This window comes from Pseudochaenichthys georgianus, chromosome 22 (assembly GCF_902827115.2).
Source record: "Pseudochaenichthys georgianus chromosome 22, fPseGeo1.2, whole genome shotgun sequence".
NCBI classification, from domain to species: Eukaryota; Metazoa; Chordata; class Actinopteri; order Perciformes; family Channichthyidae; genus Pseudochaenichthys; species Pseudochaenichthys georgianus.
The window spans coordinates 14,133,353-14,153,277 of NC_047524.1; the positions used below are offsets into that span (position 1 = coordinate 14,133,353).

Below are 19,925 nucleotides of genomic sequence, written 5' to 3' on the forward strand. Positions count from 1 at the left end.
ATACAAGTAATTAATTGGTGGCTTTCAGGTGTGGGTATTTAAAGTTACACAAGTAGAAATAGGAATACTGCAAACATAATACAAATAAAGCTCCAAACGAACATACTCAGATAAAGCACTTCAAATCATACTTAGGTACAACTTGAGCAAATGTACAGTAACATTCCACCACTGGAATTATTGGATTTATATGCATGAAGGTGTATGGCATTTTACTGTTAAATGTGATGTGGTGTGGACCTCATTTTAGCGAGGTCCAAGGTGTTTAAACAGATTTTATGAATATGTGAATTTATAGGAAGCCAAAGCTACACGGAATAGGCCTATTATGGGGTGAAAACGTAGCTTAGATGTCCCTCTGAATTGTGAGAAATATGAAATGGCAATTCTCAGTATGGCTATCAAATGTGTTCAGTATACTTGAGGAACTGAAGCCGGCCACCAGAGGAAACCTGCAGGGTCCCACTTCCCGTCCCAGAACTTCCCGGGTTCGGCCCCGGGTCGATCAGCTGAGAACCACCTCTGATTGACAACCCCGAAACCCGGTCTCCATGGAAACCGCCTCAGCGGCGCCGCGAGGGCTGGCTCGAGGGCTGCTGTGAATGGGGTGACGTCACGGCGCCGGCGCCAGAGAGTCTGCTCCAAAGACAGAGCGAGAGAGAGAGGGGAGACAGGGAGGAAAAGGGGGAAGAGTGAAGAGGAGAGGCAGGGGTGAGGCTGCTGCTGGAGGTGGAGGTTCGCTCGGCTTTGCACCGACGTGCTCTTACGCCAATCCATCACCTTTCCTGTCAGGCATCAGTCAGGGGCGTCATGCGAAATGTACACAGCTGTGGGAGCGAAAGGAAGACGGGGAGAAAATGGAAAAATCCTATTGCACCAGATGTGGACACAGACTGCAGCAGCTCCAGATTATATTAGAAATGCATAAAAAACAGGATCGCCAGACAGCTGAAGGAGAACATGTCCGTGCCTGGTGAATAGAACCGCGCGTAAAAACAATGACACAGATGGTGTTTTGCTGGATTCTGTAAAATACGGCAAAACATTACACTGACATTTTATGCGATTATAGGACGCAAACCCATCATTATATAGATTAATGTCGGTGAGAGCAACTTTCTTTTTCTTCACCATCTCTGCTCACAATAATCCAGGGAAGAACAGCTTGCCTGTGCTTTTTATAAAGAGCCTATACTGCTTCTGCAGACTGTGCACTCCTGTGTCTCCTTTTGTCCATTAGGATCACTTCGGCTTTTAGGATTTCCCAGTTTAGATCTTCAGATAAAATGTCCTTCAAAGATAAAGTAAAATAAATCAAAATGTATCAAATTGTACTGATTGGTTGTCTTTTCTTTTCCGAGTTTTATAAATTGCACTGTGTTCCCCTCTTTGAAGATACATTGATTTTGTTTTCATCGAGGAAATGTAACATCACAAGAGTCCACAATTGCCCCCGGGAGTAATTAGTTAGTGCAGCATCAAACAGGCCCCCACCTCCAGCTGAAGAATGAAGCGTGTAATTCCTACAAACAAATGGCTCATTCGGAAAACATTAAAGTGTCAATAGTAGTTAATCACCTCTTCACGTGCTCAGATAGGAAAGCCACATTTATCGGTCGTGACTAAATGAACTTTGACACAACATACTCAGGTGACAATTAAGACTGGAGTGCACGGGACCAGAACTGATGCATTTAGTTACGCACAGCCACTTTAAACACATTTAGGTTATGGCTACGTTTGGTAAAGCTCCACATCCCTTACTGACATTTGCCACACACAAACCCCTGAAAAACTAGGAGTAATAATTGTTGGCTGTATTTGTTATGAGGCGGAAGTATGAACAGCATTGCATTAAAGCTGATGTCCTGATCGTTGTATTTTGTATCTGACTGCGCACTACCACCATTTTAGTAGATCACATTTAAAACTTGACTTTGATAAATGTAAGACATTGCTGGTAACGGTAAAGAAGGAAAAGACAATTCTAAGATGCGTCAAGTTACCAAACCCTATATTTCTACTAGCAGTCCAGATCTCTTTGCTTTATTTTCTTATGCGTAAACACACACTCATAAGTGTTTGTTTTTTTGTATCGATGGTCTGAGCAGTTTTTCTGGTGGAGGCTGTTTCCGCTTGCCACTCAAACATTTTACTTTGTTATTCGGCTCAGACAATTGCCTTCACACCAGTCCGGGCTGGGGTGAATTAAGAATCATCAGACGCGCCTGATATGGCCTCTGTCATCACTGCTTCACACCTCCAAACGCGCACATGTCAACAATAAATTAAGAACGACTGATGGCTGGAAAATAAATATCATAGTTATAGTTATATATTTCTGATATGTTATCAGATATAAACATTTGCATTGTCGTAAATATATGAATGAAAATGTGTTTTGAATAATAATTGTGAGCACATTTATTAAAATACTATCGCTTGTTCTTCATGACAAGATGAAATGTATATCTTGGAGGTACATTTATTGGCGCGTGCTCGCACCTTGGCCATATTCAATTGGGAGCCATGCAAAGCATTAATTTTCTTGATCAGAAACAGGTAAGGGCTTAATTTCCCAAATTGCCCACTGGAGCTGCTGAAGCGCCCTCTGGGTTCCGCCTCCAACATGTGTTGCCACTGGTAACGCGGCAGAGAAGGGGAGGGGTTTAAGCGCAAATAGCTTATAGTATAACTGAAAGGCTTTGAGTGACACATTGTGCTTGTCCAATCAGCGCGTTTGTCCCGCCTTTGTCGCATGCCCAACCTGCTGCCTATATAAACCACACTGACAGCTTGGTAATCCAGTCTGATCGCTGATCGTCTGGCAAATACAGGACCTTAAAGAAGCAAGATATCGACAAACACAAACCCTCTCGCTTAACTTAACACTGACAAAATGAAAGCAATAAGCCCCGTTCGGTCTTTCAGGAAAACCAACGCGAATTTATCGGAGCACTCCTTGGGAATCTCTCGGAGCAAGACCCCGGTGGATGACCCGCTCTCCCTGCTGTACAACATGAACGACTGCTACTCCAAGCTGAAGGAGCTGGTGCCCAGCATCCCCCAGAACAAGAACGTCAGCAAGATGGAAATCCTGCAGCATGTCATCGACTACATCCTGGACCTCCAGATCGCGCTGGACTCCAGTGTCGCACTAACCAGCCTGCATCACCCTCCGCGGCCGGGGCAGGCTCCTTCCAGGACCCCTCTGACGACCCTCAACACAGATATCAGCATATTGTCATTACAGGTAAATAACACTTCAGCTAAACAACATTCATAATTGGGAAAACGATACCGTGGTGTGCTATGGGAGATGTGTAGTGGAGCTCTATGCGCATAGCCGGTGCGCCTTTGTAGCCTATGCGTAACTCGCACAAAATGGCTTGTTGGAAAAGAAAATGGCATGTTTTTTTTTCTTTTGTACATGTGATGAGGAAGAGATTCGCCCTACATAACAGTGTTTGCAAAGCCAGACACTTCGATCGTTTGCCGGGTAAAGAAATAACATTTGGTCTGTTTGTTTGTTTGTTTTCAGTCCCCGGAGTTGCCATCAGAGCTGATGACAGATGACAGCCGGACTCTGCATCGTTAAAGCGGTAAGTAGGCTGTCCTCATGTCTGCTGCTGCATTCTGTCCAGGGCTCTGAGGCTCCGCTACAGCCTGTCTCCCAGTCTGCTGGAGCAGAATTGGCTAGAATTACCATTTACCAATCCATTTGTTCCCTGCTAATGTGGTTGACGTCTCACGTTGCTGTAATGGTCCCGATATGTTTTGCACGAGAATGCACTGCATCACCGAGGTTATGAGGTTTAGGGTTGACTTGACTCCAAATTTGATCCTTTATGATTTTTATTTATCATTGTAGCAAAGCAATATCTGAAACAAAAAGACCACATAACGGGGCCCCTTCAGGACTGTAATGTGTCAGTATGGTGACCACGATTAATGGAATAATTCTGTTCTCATGTGCCGTTTTAAGACATTTTGCTGGCACATTTCAGTTGCAGTTTGGAGTACTGAAATGGAAGATATTCGGTCCAGGCTGCTTAGGTTACTGTATATAAGTAGCAGTCGTCAGGGTTGTATTATACCCTCTTGTGTCTATAATGAAGAGCATCTGCAACAGGAAAATAATGGCTGTTTGGATTACTGCTACTACGATGTCTGCACATAATTGGTACAAGAAGTGGGTAGGCGCCAGCTGAGCGGCAATTACGCTGATTCTTCCCCAGATTGTAGGCTGAAGTTGTGCGAAAAGTGTGTGTGCGAGTCCCCCCCTTCCCTCTCTCTCTCCGTGTGTACATCTGGAGCGCAGGGTTTGCTTAGGAATTGGGAGTGTTTGGTTAAATGTTAAAAACTGCGGCTTCCTCCCTGGCGCCAGTCTGTCCGGATCTCTGCCCTGTTTGCATTTTCTAAACACGCCTCTCTTTCTCAATCTTTTGCAGGTGTTTGGTCAAGACGCAAAAACACACACAGGACCTGGGGAGCAGGACTCCCCCCCCCCCCCCCCCCCTCCAACCTCTGTCCTCCAGGCCTGGATTTTTTTCTTGTTTCTTCTGACGCTGAAATCAAGAGACTTTTGCTTATAATGGGACAATCTTATGTGATGTGTTTTCTGTTTGGACACTTCATTATTATTTAACTTAAGACTTTTTTATTTGTGGGTCCTTTCTGGAAATGGAAGGCACGCTCTATTCCCGACAGTGGGAGGAAAAACGAGATTATTGTCACAAGGATTACCCTTCTCCCCTCCTCACCCCCGTCCCTCTCTCCTTGTTGAATCTCTTCGCTTTTTTTGCGGAGGTGGGAACGTGAATAGAAAAGACAACTTGGTTAGTTACTGTAAAAAGTTTAGTCTTTGTCTTGTCAGATTTGTTGGCACATGAAGGACTGGACGTTGTTTAAAAAAAAAAGTTAAAAATGAAAGAATGAAACCTTGTGAACTCTTATCGGGAGTTTATCTTGTATAGTTGCAGAAATTTGAAACTTCTGCAAAAGTGTAATGTTGTACTTAATTATGCTGAAACTTTTTATAAAAGTAATGTAAATCGTACCTTTTTTATACAAAAATAAATCGAAAACGCAACTTGAACATGTTTCATTGTGGGGGGGAGGTTGGGGTCAGTGGTTTAGAAGACAAAGCAGTGCGTAAAATCCGTCTCCCAGTTGACTTTCAGTATACATGCAGTGCTGTATGTAAAGTGAACATTTGACGCACTTCAAAACACAGATCCCACAACAAAATGTCCTTATCAGTCCTGCAGTATGTGAGCTATAATAGTCTAAAACACAGCGTCAACACTTTCCCGAGGCAAACACGACCTGGAGGCACAAAGTTGCATAAAAGTTTATTCAACGCGCACTGTACTCTAACTTTCTTACATGCTATGTAGGATTGGTTCAGCGTGACTGGCTATAGCTGTGGGCTGTTGTATTAAAACAAAACTGGAAAATTATAGAAATTCACCTTGAAGCTCAAACTGGGCCGGAGATACGTTACTGATTCCAGAAGTAATATCCATCATATTTTTTTATTATATTTTCAAACATTAATTTGGGTTTAAATTTGCCTAAAAAAATTCCACTCCAAAATAGTTGTGGTTTCTAATGGAATTCCAGTGATAAATGACCAGGTAATATGAAAATAGTGAACCACGCAATGCTGGGGTGTAGGCTACTGCTTGTTACTTCGGTTTCTATAATCTTTGGGTGCATGTCTTAAATGTTCAAAGCATTATAGTGCCGTGCGCAAAGTACCGTCAAGGTGGTATACTATAACCCTGAAGTGAAACCCAACTGTCTATCATCTCCTTCCTAAATACGGCATGGCTTCTCAAATGTCTTCACACAAACGACCCGCCAAATTAGCTATGGACCCCCATTTCCTGATTGTTCCCCAGGGACCACTTAATGGGATCTTTCTTGATTGAGTGCCTAAGCTGTAGAAACATTCACCTTTACATTTTACAATACATGCACACTGTATTCAAAGGACATTCATATGTAAATTGTAATGAAGATTTATTTTCAGATAAATACGAAAGTACCTCAAAATCCTGATCAAAGACTCCTGCAGATCCACGATGAGAGTCACTGACCTGCATATGTTACCCTCAGAGGTTTATAGCAGTCAGGCAGCGTCCGTGACTCCAGCCTGCAGCACGTTTGTATGGAGAGTGCGCCATCTATCGGAGAACATGACTCCTGCAGTGACGCCCTCCCTTTGCATCTCAACCTCTTTTCTCCTAACCTGCATCAGGTAAAATATCACATTTCTTTAGTGAAGGATCTCTGGGGCCTTTCTCTACAAACTGCTGAGTTTCCTGAAAGAAAGATAGACTGAGAACTATTTCAAGGGTCAACATAGCAGAATCTTTATTGATTCACACAACACCCGTTCACAATTTGGAAGAGACAATCACTTTGGAAACTAGTGCATGCACTTCTACTACTACATAACCTGCCAAGAAGACACTGACTGCACCACTGTGTACACTGTCATCTATTTGAGACATTCCATCTACTGCACACTGCGGAGACAATAGTCTTCCGCAACACAGAACCTTTCTTTATCGGTCATTACTACATTTCCTCAAATACACACGTTTCTTTCTGTAACAATATGATATCCACAACATGTAATATTTCATCACTAGACACACTATATCCATAACCGTATCACCTTCACATGAAAAAATAATAATTTAATATTCCAATTGGAAAGTTAAGCAATCCCAATTTGACCTGACTGAAGCATTTTTGGTATCATTAATTACCACTTGTTTGGATGCATCAATTGTTTAAATAAAAGTTATTTTTTTTAACTAACCAAATAATTTACGCTTTTGTTTACTAAGCTTGATTCACAGCAACACTTTCTACATTTCCTTCCTAATATCTAGTTCTTTGGAACAAGTCACAACACCAACAGCACAATAATGCACAACAACATGAAAAAGTCTACGTGACCCTTGTCACAGTCGGCAGCTCCTCAGAGGGCGCTCTCGATCTCATCTCCCAGGCTGATGGTGCGCAGGTTCTGGTTGTGGATGGCTGCAGTTGTGGTGTTGGCAGTGCTGCTGCTGCCGGGGGTGATGATGACAGCTGGCGAGTCGTCGATGCTGGAGGAGGAGATGGTGGACTCCGTGCCTGTGATGCTAGCCGGCTGCAGATGGCTGTTGTTGGTGTAAGGGTCGTCAGGGCTGTGTGCGTTGTCATTAAGAGTGCTGTTGCCGGGGGTGCAGTTGAGATTGCCGACTCCGCTGGACGGCCAGCCCTCATCTGGGCTGCTGGCCATGAAGCTGGCCTCGGACGCGGCCTCGGAGCAGATGGACATGCGGACGTCCTGCAGGCCGCTCAGGCTGCTGGGCAGGAGGCCTCTCTTCTTCACCAGGCCCTCCAGCTCCAGCTCGATCAGACTGGGCTTCAGAGCTTCTCCGTCTCCTTCAGCCTCTTCCAGAGAGCGGTCTGAGGAGCTGTCGCTGGAGCGCATCCCTGAGTCCGACGAGTCCTTCTTATCCAGGAGGATTTCGGAGAGGAAGCCAGGCTTGGCCAGCAGCCCGCTGGACTGGACTCGATCCTCTTCATGGAGGAGAGGTGTGGTGTTGTCAGCTTCTTCTGGCCCGGAGTCTTCATCGTTGGGCAGCTTGTGGTACAGAGACCCGGCTCCCTTCTTCCTGGAGCCCGGCGTCCTGGACGATGTGCTGTGGTCCAGCTTCTCGTCCTCTTCACTGATGGGGTCTAGAGGCAGGGCATCGGCCCCTGAGGAGAAGTCTGTGGCGTCACTTGTCTTGGTGCCTCTCTTGTTGAAGGACTTGCGGCTGTCTTGGTCAGTGCCTTCCTTGGCCTGCAGAGAGGGAGGAGGATTCAAAGAAGAATATGAATATACAGAATCTAGTGCGATTGGCCAAGAGGCCCTGAAGAGGGGATTCTTCTCCCTCCTGGAAGTGCCAAGAGAAACAAAGACTATAAGCCAATAATTAAGAAACGTAAGAAGGAGCAATCTCCCCTTTCCCAGCACAGACTTTGCCATCGCACAAGCCAGAGATAATTTATATAAAGTTTTAGAGAACTAAAATCAGTACTTCCACCAAAAATACAATTTGTACAACTACTCAAGTTCTACTACAATTCTCATTGAAAACAGGGTTTATTGCATGGTGAAAAAAGAAACAAAACACAAAGAAAAGTCTTGATGAATCCAAGTAAATGAGTGCCATTTAAATGTTTTGAATAGTGAGGGTTTAGCAAAAAGAAATTGCAGTTCAGGTTCTTCAATTCATTCTACAAATGTTCCTTTCATTCATCAAGACCTTTCTCTGTTTTTGGATTCTTAGTTTACCAGTAAAGACATGCGAGAAACATTTTCTTCAACAATTCAAGGTAAAATAAGTGAGTAGTTGTTATACAAATGGTCCTTTAGTGGGGGCGAAGTGTCCCTATGATTACCACACTGATCTGGCAGTGGGAGCTTCTACACAGTTCATACTGTCAGCGATACAATGGCAAAAACTCAGCACCGGTCACTGTGCACCCACCCCTTTGTCCTCTGAGCTGGCAGCCTGGAGGAACTGTCCCGGTAGGGGCTGCACCGGCCTCTCCCCCCCAGTGCCGGACATCTCCACCTGGGCCATCTGAGCGATGTATTCCTTGTAGGCGTCATGGTACTCCGTCTGCTGCTTGTCTGTCAGCTTGCAGATGTCATTAGAGGATTCCTGAGAGTTGAGGCTGGACATGCTCGAGGCACGAAGATTTGCAACCTGACAAGATGAGAGAAAGTTAGATTTCAGGAAAGTTTGTTATAAATATACTCATACTTTCAAAAGTATGAGATAACTGAATGATTTTAGGCTGATAACCTGACACCAGAATATAATACATATAAAAAGGGTGGATAAATTCAACAATTATCAACTAATGGAATATTTAGAACATGGGAAAGCTGTGTTGGATAATTTGAATATTGAAAGGTGAGATGGTATAAAATAGCAGCAGGCAGCCTGTGAGTGTTTGTTCGTGCCTCAGAGGTTTTGTAAATTGTAAATAGAGAAGGTGAAAAGGAACAGGGGGCCCTTGACACATCTTGGTGTGCTGCAGTGGGTGTATTTTTAATTTGGCAATGTTAAAGATCACCATAAGCTTCCTCTTCCCTGCTCTTTTCTCGCATTTCAAACCACATTAATATGAAACCAGTGAGGTTACCAACACTCTGCTCGTTGTGGCCATGCAACAGTTTGGGGTGTGTGACCTTGTGATTCCTTTTGCGATGTTGTGTTTCACGATCACATGTATACTTGCATCAGCAACTTGAATGCCTCTTATCTTTCTGCAGGCGTACACGTGTTGGTATTATGTGCATACACCCATTTCACGTCTGTCTAACACTATCTGCTGGTACGTTTCCACTGAGCTCCTGACAGGAAGACTGACCGGCCAGTGTGTGTTGTTGCTGTGTCTCGGAGGTTCCTCGAGCCCCGCTCCGCTCAGCTCCTCGAAGCTGAGGTTCAGGCTGAAGGCCGCTGCTTCATGCTGGGCCCCCCCCGAGCGCCTGCTGGGCTCCCCGTGGTGCACGCTGCTGCCCTGCTCGCTCGCAGCTCGGGACTCGTCTTGGATCAGAGCGTGGCTTTCAGCATGACGTAGCTCCATCACCTAGGAAAGACATGAAAACAATCCATATTTCCTTTCAACACGTCCTTTGACTTTTGACCGTTTGAGCCCATTTCTTAAATACAAAACGTGTTAGGCAGCAGCAACCAGAACATGCACTTGTGAGAGTGAGCTGTTGCTTAAGAAGAGCCGTCCACTCCTGCCTGACAAAACCTCCCTTCTTCCAGATAGCAGTCAGCCATCTTGAACCAGATGTCTGTGCTGGCTGTGTCCTGGCAGCACTTCACTGTTAGACCGCTGCACTTTCCAGCTGCTCCTACATGAGCTCTGCATTGGATCTCTGGTAAAACACGACCAATCCAGGCTGTGGTTTAGAATTAGGAGTGCAGACAGACGTCTGATGAAGTGAAGCTAGATGCATGTTAAGTCATTTCAGCCCCGGCTCAGCTGACTGGACTCCTGGCTGACAGACGAGAGCCCTGATGGTAATACGGATTATAAAATCTCCATCCCAATACCTCTCAGCGCAGCACAAGATGTCGTATTACAAGATACTGTGTTGCTACTTATTGGAATAAACAAGAGATGACATATCAGCAGGAGGCCATGGCAGGGCTGAGTGTCTGCAAAGCATCACAGAGTGAGGAGAATGTGTGTTGCTGACTGTAAATCTATTTTAGACTAAAAGTTTGGTGGTTGCTGGATTGATTCTTTATCATTTATGGTGGTGATGGCCCATTTATTTAGATGGGAAACAACAATATTAGGCATAGTAAAGAGGCTCAAAGAAAGACGTCGTCTCACCGTTCCCCTGAAGAGCTGCCAGTCCCCAAAGTTCATCTCCATCTCTTTCTTCAGCTCGTCCAGGTTGCACTGAGAGAGCACTCGGCCATTTATATTGGCCTGCAATGAAGGAGACGGATTGACAGTTTCTCCACTGAATGACTTGTATGTACCAACATGTGCAAGATTTCATCAGGCAGATTCAATCAGAGGCAGCGGTGAATTAAGCTATGCAACGAGTATGAAAAGAAAACAGCATCTGAGAAAATTGATCCAATTTTGAAAGTTATTGACAGCTCACCTTCTTGATGGTGGAGGCGTACTGAGGCAGCATGCTGGGGTCGATTCCATCTAACTGCCTGAGCCGCTCACACACTGCATCTGTGTTCATGGAGCTCAGCAGGGCCGCAGAAGAGACCTGCACACACAGAGTATAAACAACTTATTAAGGATTTTTTTGTGAGTTAAGGTTAAAAGGTAAAACTTGCAAACTCTGTTAGACCAACTCATCACTCATAAAACCTTGATTAGGGCAAAACGACCAACGACTCCTTGCAAAGACACGTGCAGGCCTGTTACTGTGAGGCACACAGAGGTGCAAAACCACTATCCCACACAGTCACTCTCTCCATCAGTCACACAGTGTAAGTGTAAAAGTAAACAAAGCTGCCAACCTTTCCAAATACACTGTTACCTGCTCTTATTCTCTTTTCTCAGTGTTTATATAAGCCCGTAAAGTGTGTGCACAACACTTAAGGGATGGAGTCTGTAAGTCTGAGTTGCCCCACTACAGTACGGGGCTTGATGTGAGTAATAGGGGCGGCCTGTTGCTGCTGTCAAAGGCCTCACAGACAGCCAATAAGCCACCGGCTGGCACAAAACTAAACAAACCTCATCTCCTTCCCCTCCCTTTCTCCACTCACCCCTGTCCCTCTGCTTGTCTTGAAGCCTTACTCTTGTTCCTTCCTTCCCTCCCTTCCTTCCTTCCTCTCACATTCCTTCCCTCTCAGCTTTGCTCCCTTTTCCATCACTCTCCCCTAACTCTTCCTCCTACTCCCTCCCTCGCCATCTCTTCCCTCTCTCGGCTATTAACACCATTAAGACAAGGCTTCAGACTAAGCCCCCCGGCTTTGTTTCTGGTTTGGAGGGAGAGAAGAGCAGCAGAGCTTAGTCGGACTGTGAGTGGTTGTTGGACCAAAAAAAAAACAAGCAGCTCACAATACAGTACACAATAATAGATGCCAACTTTCTGCAGTGGTGGGCAAGAGGATGGCGAATAGCACTCGGGGAGTTTAGCTAATGGTCGTGTCTACACAGTTGAGGATTTACTCTAGAATGAAACTATGTTAGTGAATCTACTGATCTATCGCAGGGTGTGAAGCTGTGTCTGCTTCCAAGTGATGAGTCTGTAATACATCTTTCTACAGCATGCTTGGTAGTAGTGGATCAGTGTGTTAGGAATTAGCAAATGGAAGATGGATTCAAGGGCTGGATGCAGAGATGAAAGTAAACAGAGATGTACCTGCTTTAATTTGTAAGGCAGCGACTTTAAATGCTTAAAATGGAGACAACAAAAGCAGACGGACAAAAAGTCAGACACAAATGCACACAGACATTCATGAAAGTGTGAAGCCAGGACTGCACCTGTGAAAAAGGGAGGGCGACAGGGAGACGGACGGACGAGCACACATGTTGAACCCACCATCGGGGGACAGGAGAAACATTGACCACAGAGCAGACAGACATGTATCTGTCTCCCAGCAGGAGGGGAGACGGCTCCTTCACAGCAGCCAGACTAGAAGAGGCTGTTGAGCGCAGAATTATTACACAAGGCGATTTTGTTTTCAGGGGAGTCAGCAGGCGTTTGCAGTCATAATCTTTGCAGACAGAAAGAAATACTGGCGAGACAGAGAGAAAGACCCAGAAAAAGAAAATGAGACATCTCACACTCTGCACAGAAAAAAGCAGAAGTTTCAATTCAAGGAAGACCGCGAATACGACTCCTCGATTCAGATTGCAAGCGTGTGTTCTGAGAACTTGAGCGAAAGTGTATATGTCTGCGGGTGTGTCTGTATGTGCGTGTTTTTTTGTGAACCCTCCCACTGTGTGTGTGTGTGTGTGTGTGTGATAAGACTGTAATTACAGCTGGGCTGAGCTCAGGGCTGGGCAGAAGGATGGGGAAGAGGAAACAGAGCTCTTTGAGGGAGGAAGCGTCTTGGTAAGGAGATAAGCTCTCCTACCAGCGCTAGGCTCATTGTGTGTGTGTGTGTGTGTGTGTGTGTGTGTGTGTGTGTGTGTGTGTGTGTGTGTGTGTGTGTGTGTGTGTGTGTGTGTGTGTGTGTGTGTGTGTGTGTGTGTGTGTGTGTGTGTGTTGCCAGCCCCAACAGTTGCTCTGACGATAATCCCGGCAGCCCGAGGAATCCATATTCACCCTTATATCAGCTAAGCAATTACACTGGGCTAGGCCTGCTTACATATCTAAGGACTTGCATAAATGGGCGATGGTGCACACACGTCTACATTTGCAGATTTGCAGAAATACAGGCACATGTGAACAATACACAAAGAGATCAAGTGGGGCCCAAAAAGAGGATAAGATGGGCTAATGTACATAGAAAAGCCAGAATGAGAGAAACTGAAGAAATGTGTACTTAGGGGGAAAGGACACAAAAGCATGAGAGGAGATACGAGGAACAGAAAAGGGTGTTAAAATATAAGAGTGAGGAAGGTTTAGGAGAAGGAGGAAGCAAAAATACAGACTGAGAATGGAATGAACATTATAAAATAATCTATATTTAAATCTTTCAAACAGCTCCTTTAAAAAGCTTTCTGGCAGCGGCCTGATAAGTGGCTTTGTGGAGCAGATATCTCCCGAGTGTGTTATCATGAAATTGTTCTAATAGTGTCTGCTCTCTCATAAAATGTGTGAATGTATCTGGGTGTGGAGATTGGGCTCTTGTCAGTGCAACTCCATGCATTCGTGAAGTGGCTTAACAACACTTTTATGTCCATTTATAGGAGAACGGGAACAGCTACTGCGCCAACATCAGAGTGGACTTCATTCAGCATGTTATATTTACATATGCTGAATCTCGTGACAAAAAAAAGAAACACCTCTTGATAGCGGGTGGTCAGAGTCGCGACGGAAACAGTATCTAATGTAAGCTTTCTGCAGCGTGTGCAACCGTCTAAATGTATTCTCTCGGCTATTGTGGATCACAGCAACAAAACAAGTAGTCTGTCAAACATGTAGTCAATCATGCATTTTACATCCAACACAAGAAATGACAAATGAGGTTTGCAAACATGCAGGTTATGAAGAACTGATTGCATATGAAAGCATATCCGTAGTGCTCCACAACTACTACATGTTACCATGGTGGGATCAGAGGGACATGAAGGGAGGCCTTCTCTGGCATCCTCTGCAATAACATCCTGACATAGGCACAGAATGGAGACAAGTGCTGAGTAGAAAGAAAGGCTAGTGATGGTTGAACTCATTTTAACATCTCATTTCCCTGGACTCACACTGAGAAATACCACCAGCGTTAAGAGCTGATCAGTCGAACATGGTGTGGACGGGTAAAACATGACACATTGCAATCAGTAAAGGGAGATTAGGGGAGGAAAGTGCTTCTTAAAGAGGAAGTGTTGTAAAAAAAGAGGTCAAAAAGTAATGTTAGTAGTTAGACACAATGGACCTGACAAAATAAGTCAATATAATATGCACCTGCTACCTGCCTAATGCAGGGTAAATGGTGGCTGTTTTCAGGTCACCATGGCAATTAGGTGTTCCTTTTATTATTAAGAATAAGAAAAAAATTCCTAAGTTAATAATAGCTCTACAATAAAGGTTATATGAAGTATTATTAACTGAAAAAATGAGTGCCATGTCAGATCCTAAATAGCACTACATCCTAAGCGTTTGTAAGTTTAATTGTTGCAATTTAATTATAATAAAAATATAACACGATCACTTTTAATTGGTATTCTTAGGAAACATTCAGTAAAGAAGGAAGGAAAATAACAGTAAAAGAGAGTCAGAAAAGCACAACAAAATATTTTAACTTTCAATCACATTATAGACACAATATTGTTGCATTATATACTTTAACAAGCAAATCTGCAGCTGTAATGATTAGGTGTGAGAAAAGAAACAAATTCAAGTTGGATCTAGCACTACTTCTTTACTTACAAGTCCATTGGGGTTGTCCTTAAGTTGACCAGGTGGTTTAATGGAGGGACGCGAGTATGGGGGGACATGGTGGTGGGAGTAAGGCCGAGGCGCGTGATACACATGATGGGGGAAATAAGGCTATGAAGGGGAAAAGGAAGGAGTTTGGAGAGGAGAGGGGAGGGGGGACAAATCAAATGTAAATCATGAGGGAGGTCAGACACACACAAACCAAAATGCTGCAGGGAAAAGACGATATTGCTAACTGCCTTTCTCAGTGAGGTAATGAAAAACCATGGTCATATGGTACATTTAAAGACCTGTTAACTGCAATGCATTTAACTGCCTAGTGGGTCAAATTGATGCTACATTATAATAACGTCTGAGATCAGTGTGGTGGTGAGGATCAGTGGGTGTCACAGGATGTGCTCCTTTCGTCGCTGTAAGATAGGGACACATGTATTGACTTCATTTTTAAATTACCAAATTGTTTTGCTTTTCTACTTTAACACTTATTGGCCTCTAGGTAGTGAATGAGGACTGGTTATGTACACAAGTTATTTTCCTGTCTCACCCGGTTGTAGAAGGGGTGCTGAGGGCCGGTCATCCCACTGAAGTAGGCACTGTGAGGCTGAGGAGGGGGCAGTGACCCGGCGAAGGAGCCCGCTGGAGAGCAGGCGGCAGAGTGCTGGCCATAAACTGAATGGGGGCGGGGCAGAGCTTCCTGCAGGGGCAACGTGGGATAAGTCACTCCTCCGATGTGCATCTGCTCCCTGGCGGCACGCACATCTGAGGGAGGACAGAGCCAAGGGGAAAAAAGAGGAGAGAGAAGGAAGTGTTTATCTGAGATGCTGATGATCATGTCTTGGCTATGACTATAAAGATCAATAATTTAGCTTTATTCCAACATCTCAAGAGAGTTTAGACTGTTGTGAATCCACAGGGAAAAAAACATATCAACCAATCGGCGTGCAAGACAGAAATATTCTTGAGGCACAGTAGAGGATACAACAAGAACATTGTTCCTTAAATAGAAGACGATCAAACGACTGAATGCTGGAGAGAAAACGAGCGCAGATGTTAGGACTACAACAAACTTCAACTGTGAATTCTATTCTCACTTTGATTTCCATTCATCTGTTTGTTCACAAACCAGCAGGCGGTCTGATGTGATGTCTTTGCCGAATGATTTGCCAACCACGTGATGACTGGCACATGGAGGCCCTTGCTGTCCCTGACAAGTACATTCAGAAATGTAAACAAACAAAGCGGACCATGTGAACTCGTGGACACTATCGTCTAAGTACTCAGAGCCACAATTGTTCTCACATAAATCAATTTGACTTTGTGCGGAGTTGAGTAGGCGCTAGGAGAGGGAGCTTTGGTAAAACCTCCTAAATTAAAGTAAAAAAAACCCAGGGACAGAACAGAGAGTGGCTCTGTGTGGCTGGTAAGAAAGTAAGCACCAGAAAGAGAAGCAGGCACCAGAATGTCTCCTGGTTATACAAGTGGCTGCTGAATGACACGCTGAGCGAGACCCAATCCAGCCTGTGAACACAATGGGGGCCTTATGATGTGAGTCAGGCTCATGGGTGGGTATCACTGACAGCACTGCCCACTGGCTGGCCACAGGACACCGGGCACCAAGCACCGAGCGGTCACGGGACGACTGAGTAGGAGCGCTGGTCACCTTCTGCTCCACGGGAACACACGTGGAGGTGAAAACACCCACACAATTTTGAGCGCACAAACACATGTTCTGTGAATACATGTAAACAGCTGAACACTTTTAGGACAGGAGACTGGACGCCTGGTTGTAGAGCTTGGTCAGCTGCGCCTTCCATGACTCAGCTCAATAGAACAGACTTTGTGTGTGTGTGTGTGTGTGTGTGTGTGTGTGTGTTTCCTGTAGTCTCATAACGCCATGATGCAGCAGCTTCACACTCAACGTCATTGACACTCCTGTATGGGCTGAAGGGACGCTGACGCACGGTAGCTTGAGTACAGTGGCGTACACTCTACTACTGATGCACTGTTACGTCCCTATAACTGTGACTTTTGAAGGCAGTTTGGAAATATTGCCCTGATCCCACAGTGCGGAAGTGAAAACCTGCTCGACATTTGATTGTTTGGAAATGAAAAGCAAGCTGCGGGCTTCTGAGAGCTCTGCAGCGGGCGATTTTAGAGCGGACCCTGCTGCAATGTTACGAATAACGTCACTGCCAAATGAGCTGGCACTGAACTCAACACAGAGGACAGATCTCTGTTTCTCCATGCTTTTGTATACCCAACCCTTTTATGTACTTTAGACAAAACAGTACAATAAACTTTGTTTTCTCTCTCACACACACACACAAACAAACATATGTTAATGCACACACTCCTTGTCATGATGACAAATTAAAAGCGTGAAGGCAATGTCATCTTGAGCTAACACAAGAATATGTAGAACAAAGTATTTACTCAAATGCATAATCATATCTATCCATCTGTTTTCACCACATGTTAAGCTTTCTAGTTAGTGGGAACTTAAAACTTTCTAAATACACCCTTCAGATTTAAAGCAGCGTACATTTAGAATATAAAACAAATTCCATGCCTCAGTTTTTAAATGCAGGTATTTTAATGTTCCCCTGTTGATAAACATGCATTGAGGGTGCTTTATAGATTTTAGGCTTTATAATTGTATACATATTGGACTAAGTAAAAGTCAATATATAAGAATAATTGAAAAGTAAATCTAATTATATATTAAAATAGTTTTAATAAGATAGATTGCTAGTTTGCTGGGAATAAAAATGATGTAACACATGCTGTGGCTTTTTAAACAAGGTTGTGACTCAGGTTCCAAATTGACTGTTGTTTCTGAGGCTTTAAACCACGATGTTGTTGTTGTTGTCGGGGAGATGGTTTATTTGTTGTATGGTTGTCACATCATAGCAACAAAATAACATCCATGACAAAGTTTAGTTGTAGAAGAAGGCCATGAGATGTAATTGAAAGTTTGGAGAAAAACAATAATTTGGAACATTTATTGACATGTTTTGTCAAACTGCTGTTTCCAAGGTCTAGAGAAAAATATATAAATATCCTGTGGTCTTCGCAGGGACCTGGGGGGTATACTACGAAGCAGGATTTTCGCTTAGCCGGCTAACTTCAGGGAAAACTCGGGGTTTCCAGTCCTACGAAGCTGGTTCTCTTTTTAGCAGGCTAGATCTCCATGGTAACTTATGCTGTGCGGCTAACCTGCCCCGGAGCAGGTTAGGTTGCAGGCTAAGAGATCAACTCAGCGAAAGCACTGCCTGCTGACCAATCAGAGCTCAGTGTGCGGAGTTTAAAGCGATCAAGTCATATTACAGGAGAAAGGAAATACAGAAAAGCTGCCGTTGCAGGAAAGACAAAAATCACTGACTGTGTGAACGTGAAAATGAATAGAATATCACCTCCCATCCTCAGAGCAATCTGACTATTATAACATTAGCATTAAGAAAGCTTACTTAAATATCTGCCACAACATAAGTAACCGGATCAGAGTAACATTAAGTACAGTCCGCGGCATATCACATCATAATGTATCATATATTTCCTTATCTGAGTCAGCTGAGCCGTATCTGGCTGTGCAACACTCACAGTGTCACATACTGTATGCAGAAGTATTATTTTAAGCAACACATTAAGTTGACGAAACACTCGAGTCAAATGTAATTAAAGTCAGATCCACTCGTGTCTTAGACGGGGCAGTGATATCATAAACCTGTTAATGTACGCATTCAAACACTTTTTCTTTTGCCAGCTGTATTCACCTTGCAGGTGCAGCTATGTGGCTTTTATCCTGGATAAAGTGTTTAAGTCATGGATGTTTAAAGTTTAACGTCTTCATATTTGTCTAATTACACTGAACAAAAATATAAATGCAACACTTTTGTTTTTGCTCCCATTTTTCATGAGATGAACTCAAAGATCTAAAACATTTTCTATATACACAAAATAACCATTTCTCTCAAATATTGTTCACAAATCTGAAAAAATCTGTGATAGTGAGCACTTCTCCTTTGCCGAGATAATCCATCCCACCTCACAGGTGTGGCATATCAAGATGCTGATTAGACAGCATGATTATTGCACAGGTGTGCCTTAGGCTGGCCACAATAGAAGGCCACTCTGAAACGTGCAGTTTTGCTTTATTGGGGGCGTCTGGGGGGGTCCGAAAACCAGTCAGTATCTGGTGTGACCACCATTTGCCTCACGCAGTGCAACACATCTCCTTCGCATAGAGTTGATCAGGTTGTTGATTGTGGCCTGTGGAATGTTGGTCCACTCCTCTTCAATGGCTGTGCGAAGTTGCTGGATATTGGCAGGAACTGGAACACGCCGTCGTATACGCCGATCCAGAGCATCCCAAACATGCTCAATGGGTGACATGTCCGGTGAGTATGCTGGCCATGCAAGAACTGGGATGTTTTCAGCCTCCAGGAATTGTGTACAGATCCTTGCAACATGGGGCCGGGATTCATCCGTGAAGAGAACACCTCTCCAACGTGCCAGACGCCATCGAATGTGAGCATCTGCCCACTCAAGTCGGTTACGACGACGAACCGGAGTCAGGTCTCTTGTGCAGGTCTCCCTTGAAAAAGAGATCTATGATCTCAATGGGACCAATCTGGTTAAATAAAGGTTTGAAATGAAATGAAATGAAAAGGTCGAGACCCCGATGAGGACGACGAGCATGCAGATGAGCTTCCCTGAGACGGTTTCTGACAGTTTGTGCAGAGATTCTTTGGTTATGCAAACCGATTGTTGCAGCAGCTGTCCGAGTGGCTGGTCTCAGACGATCTTGGAGGTGAACATGCTGGATGTGGAGGTCCTGGGCTGGTGTAGTTACACGTGGTCTGCGGTCTCTGAAACGCCTTTGGAGACGGCTTATGGTAGAGAAATGAACATTCAATTCACGGGCAACAGCTCTGGTGGACATTCCTGCTGTCAGCATGCCAATTGCACGCTCCCTCAACACTTGCTACATCTGTGGCATTGTGCTGTGTGATAAAACTGAACATTTTAGAGTGGCCTTTTATTGTGGCCAGCCTAAGGCACACCTGTGCAATAATCATGCTGTCTAATCAGCATCTTGATATGCCACACCTGTGAGGTGGGATGGATTATCTCGGCAAAGGAGAAGTGCTCACTATCACAGATTCTTTCAGATTTGGGAACAATATTTGAGAGAAATGGTTATTTTGTGTATATAGAAAATGTTTTAGATCTTTGAGTTCATCTCATGAAAAATGGAGCAAAAACAAAAGTGTTGCATTTATATTTTTGTTCAGTGTATATAGTTGACTTTTCATTCAGGAAGTAT

At 44.2% G+C, this 19,925-nt stretch overlaps 2 protein-coding genes across 5 annotated transcripts in view; one reads left to right on the top strand and one right to left on the bottom strand.

Moving 5' to 3' along the window:
- Positions 1-2,790: 2,790 nt before the first annotated feature.
- Positions 2,791-5,098, top strand: LOC117468143 (DNA-binding protein inhibitor ID-2-like). The gene is made up of 3 exons (XM_034112139.2): positions 2,791-3,253; positions 3,542-3,602; positions 4,452-5,098. Exons 1-2 carry the CDS (start codon positions 2,900-2,902, stop codon positions 3,596-3,598), a joined length of 411 nt encoding a protein of 136 aa, XP_033968030.1. The 5' UTR covers positions 2,791-2,899; the 3' UTR covers positions 3,599-3,602; positions 4,452-5,098.
- Positions 5,099-6,355: 1,257 nt separating this feature from the next.
- The window catches only part of LOC117467566 (kinase D-interacting substrate of 220 kDa B-like), a 49,724-nt gene continuing 36,154 nt past the window's right edge, over positions 6,356-19,925 (bottom strand). Inside the window, exons 25-32 of one of the 4 annotated variants that reach the window (XM_034111256.1) lie at positions 15,144-15,358; positions 14,591-14,710; positions 11,918-11,950; positions 10,697-10,813; positions 10,417-10,515; positions 9,436-9,654; positions 8,544-8,765; positions 6,356-7,852 (exon numbers count right to left, since the gene is read on the bottom strand). In XM_034111256.1, coding sequence (XP_033967147.1) covers positions 6,998-7,852; positions 8,544-8,765; positions 9,436-9,654; positions 10,417-10,515; positions 10,697-10,813; positions 11,918-11,950; positions 14,591-14,710; positions 15,144-15,358 — 1,880 coding nt within the window. In that variant the 3' untranslated portion in view covers positions 6,356-6,997. Of the gene's footprint in view, positions 7,853-8,543; positions 8,766-9,435; positions 9,655-10,416; positions 10,516-10,696; positions 10,814-11,917; positions 11,951-13,770; positions 13,831-14,590; positions 14,711-15,143; positions 15,359-19,925 lie in introns of all 4 variants that reach the window. The other 3 variants (XM_034111259.1, XM_034111257.1, XM_034111258.1) reach the window with 3 other exon arrangements.

Bases quoted from the DNA above. Each gene is read 5' to 3' on its own strand.
- LOC117468143 (XM_034112139.2), top strand. From the start codon at position 2,900: ATGAAAGCAATAAGCCCCGTTCGGTCTTTCAGGAAAACCAACGCGAAT. The intron at 3,254-3,541 runs GTAAATAACACT...GTTTGTTTTCAG, and splicing joins TCAGCATATTGTCATTACAG to TCCCCGGAGTTGCCATCAGA.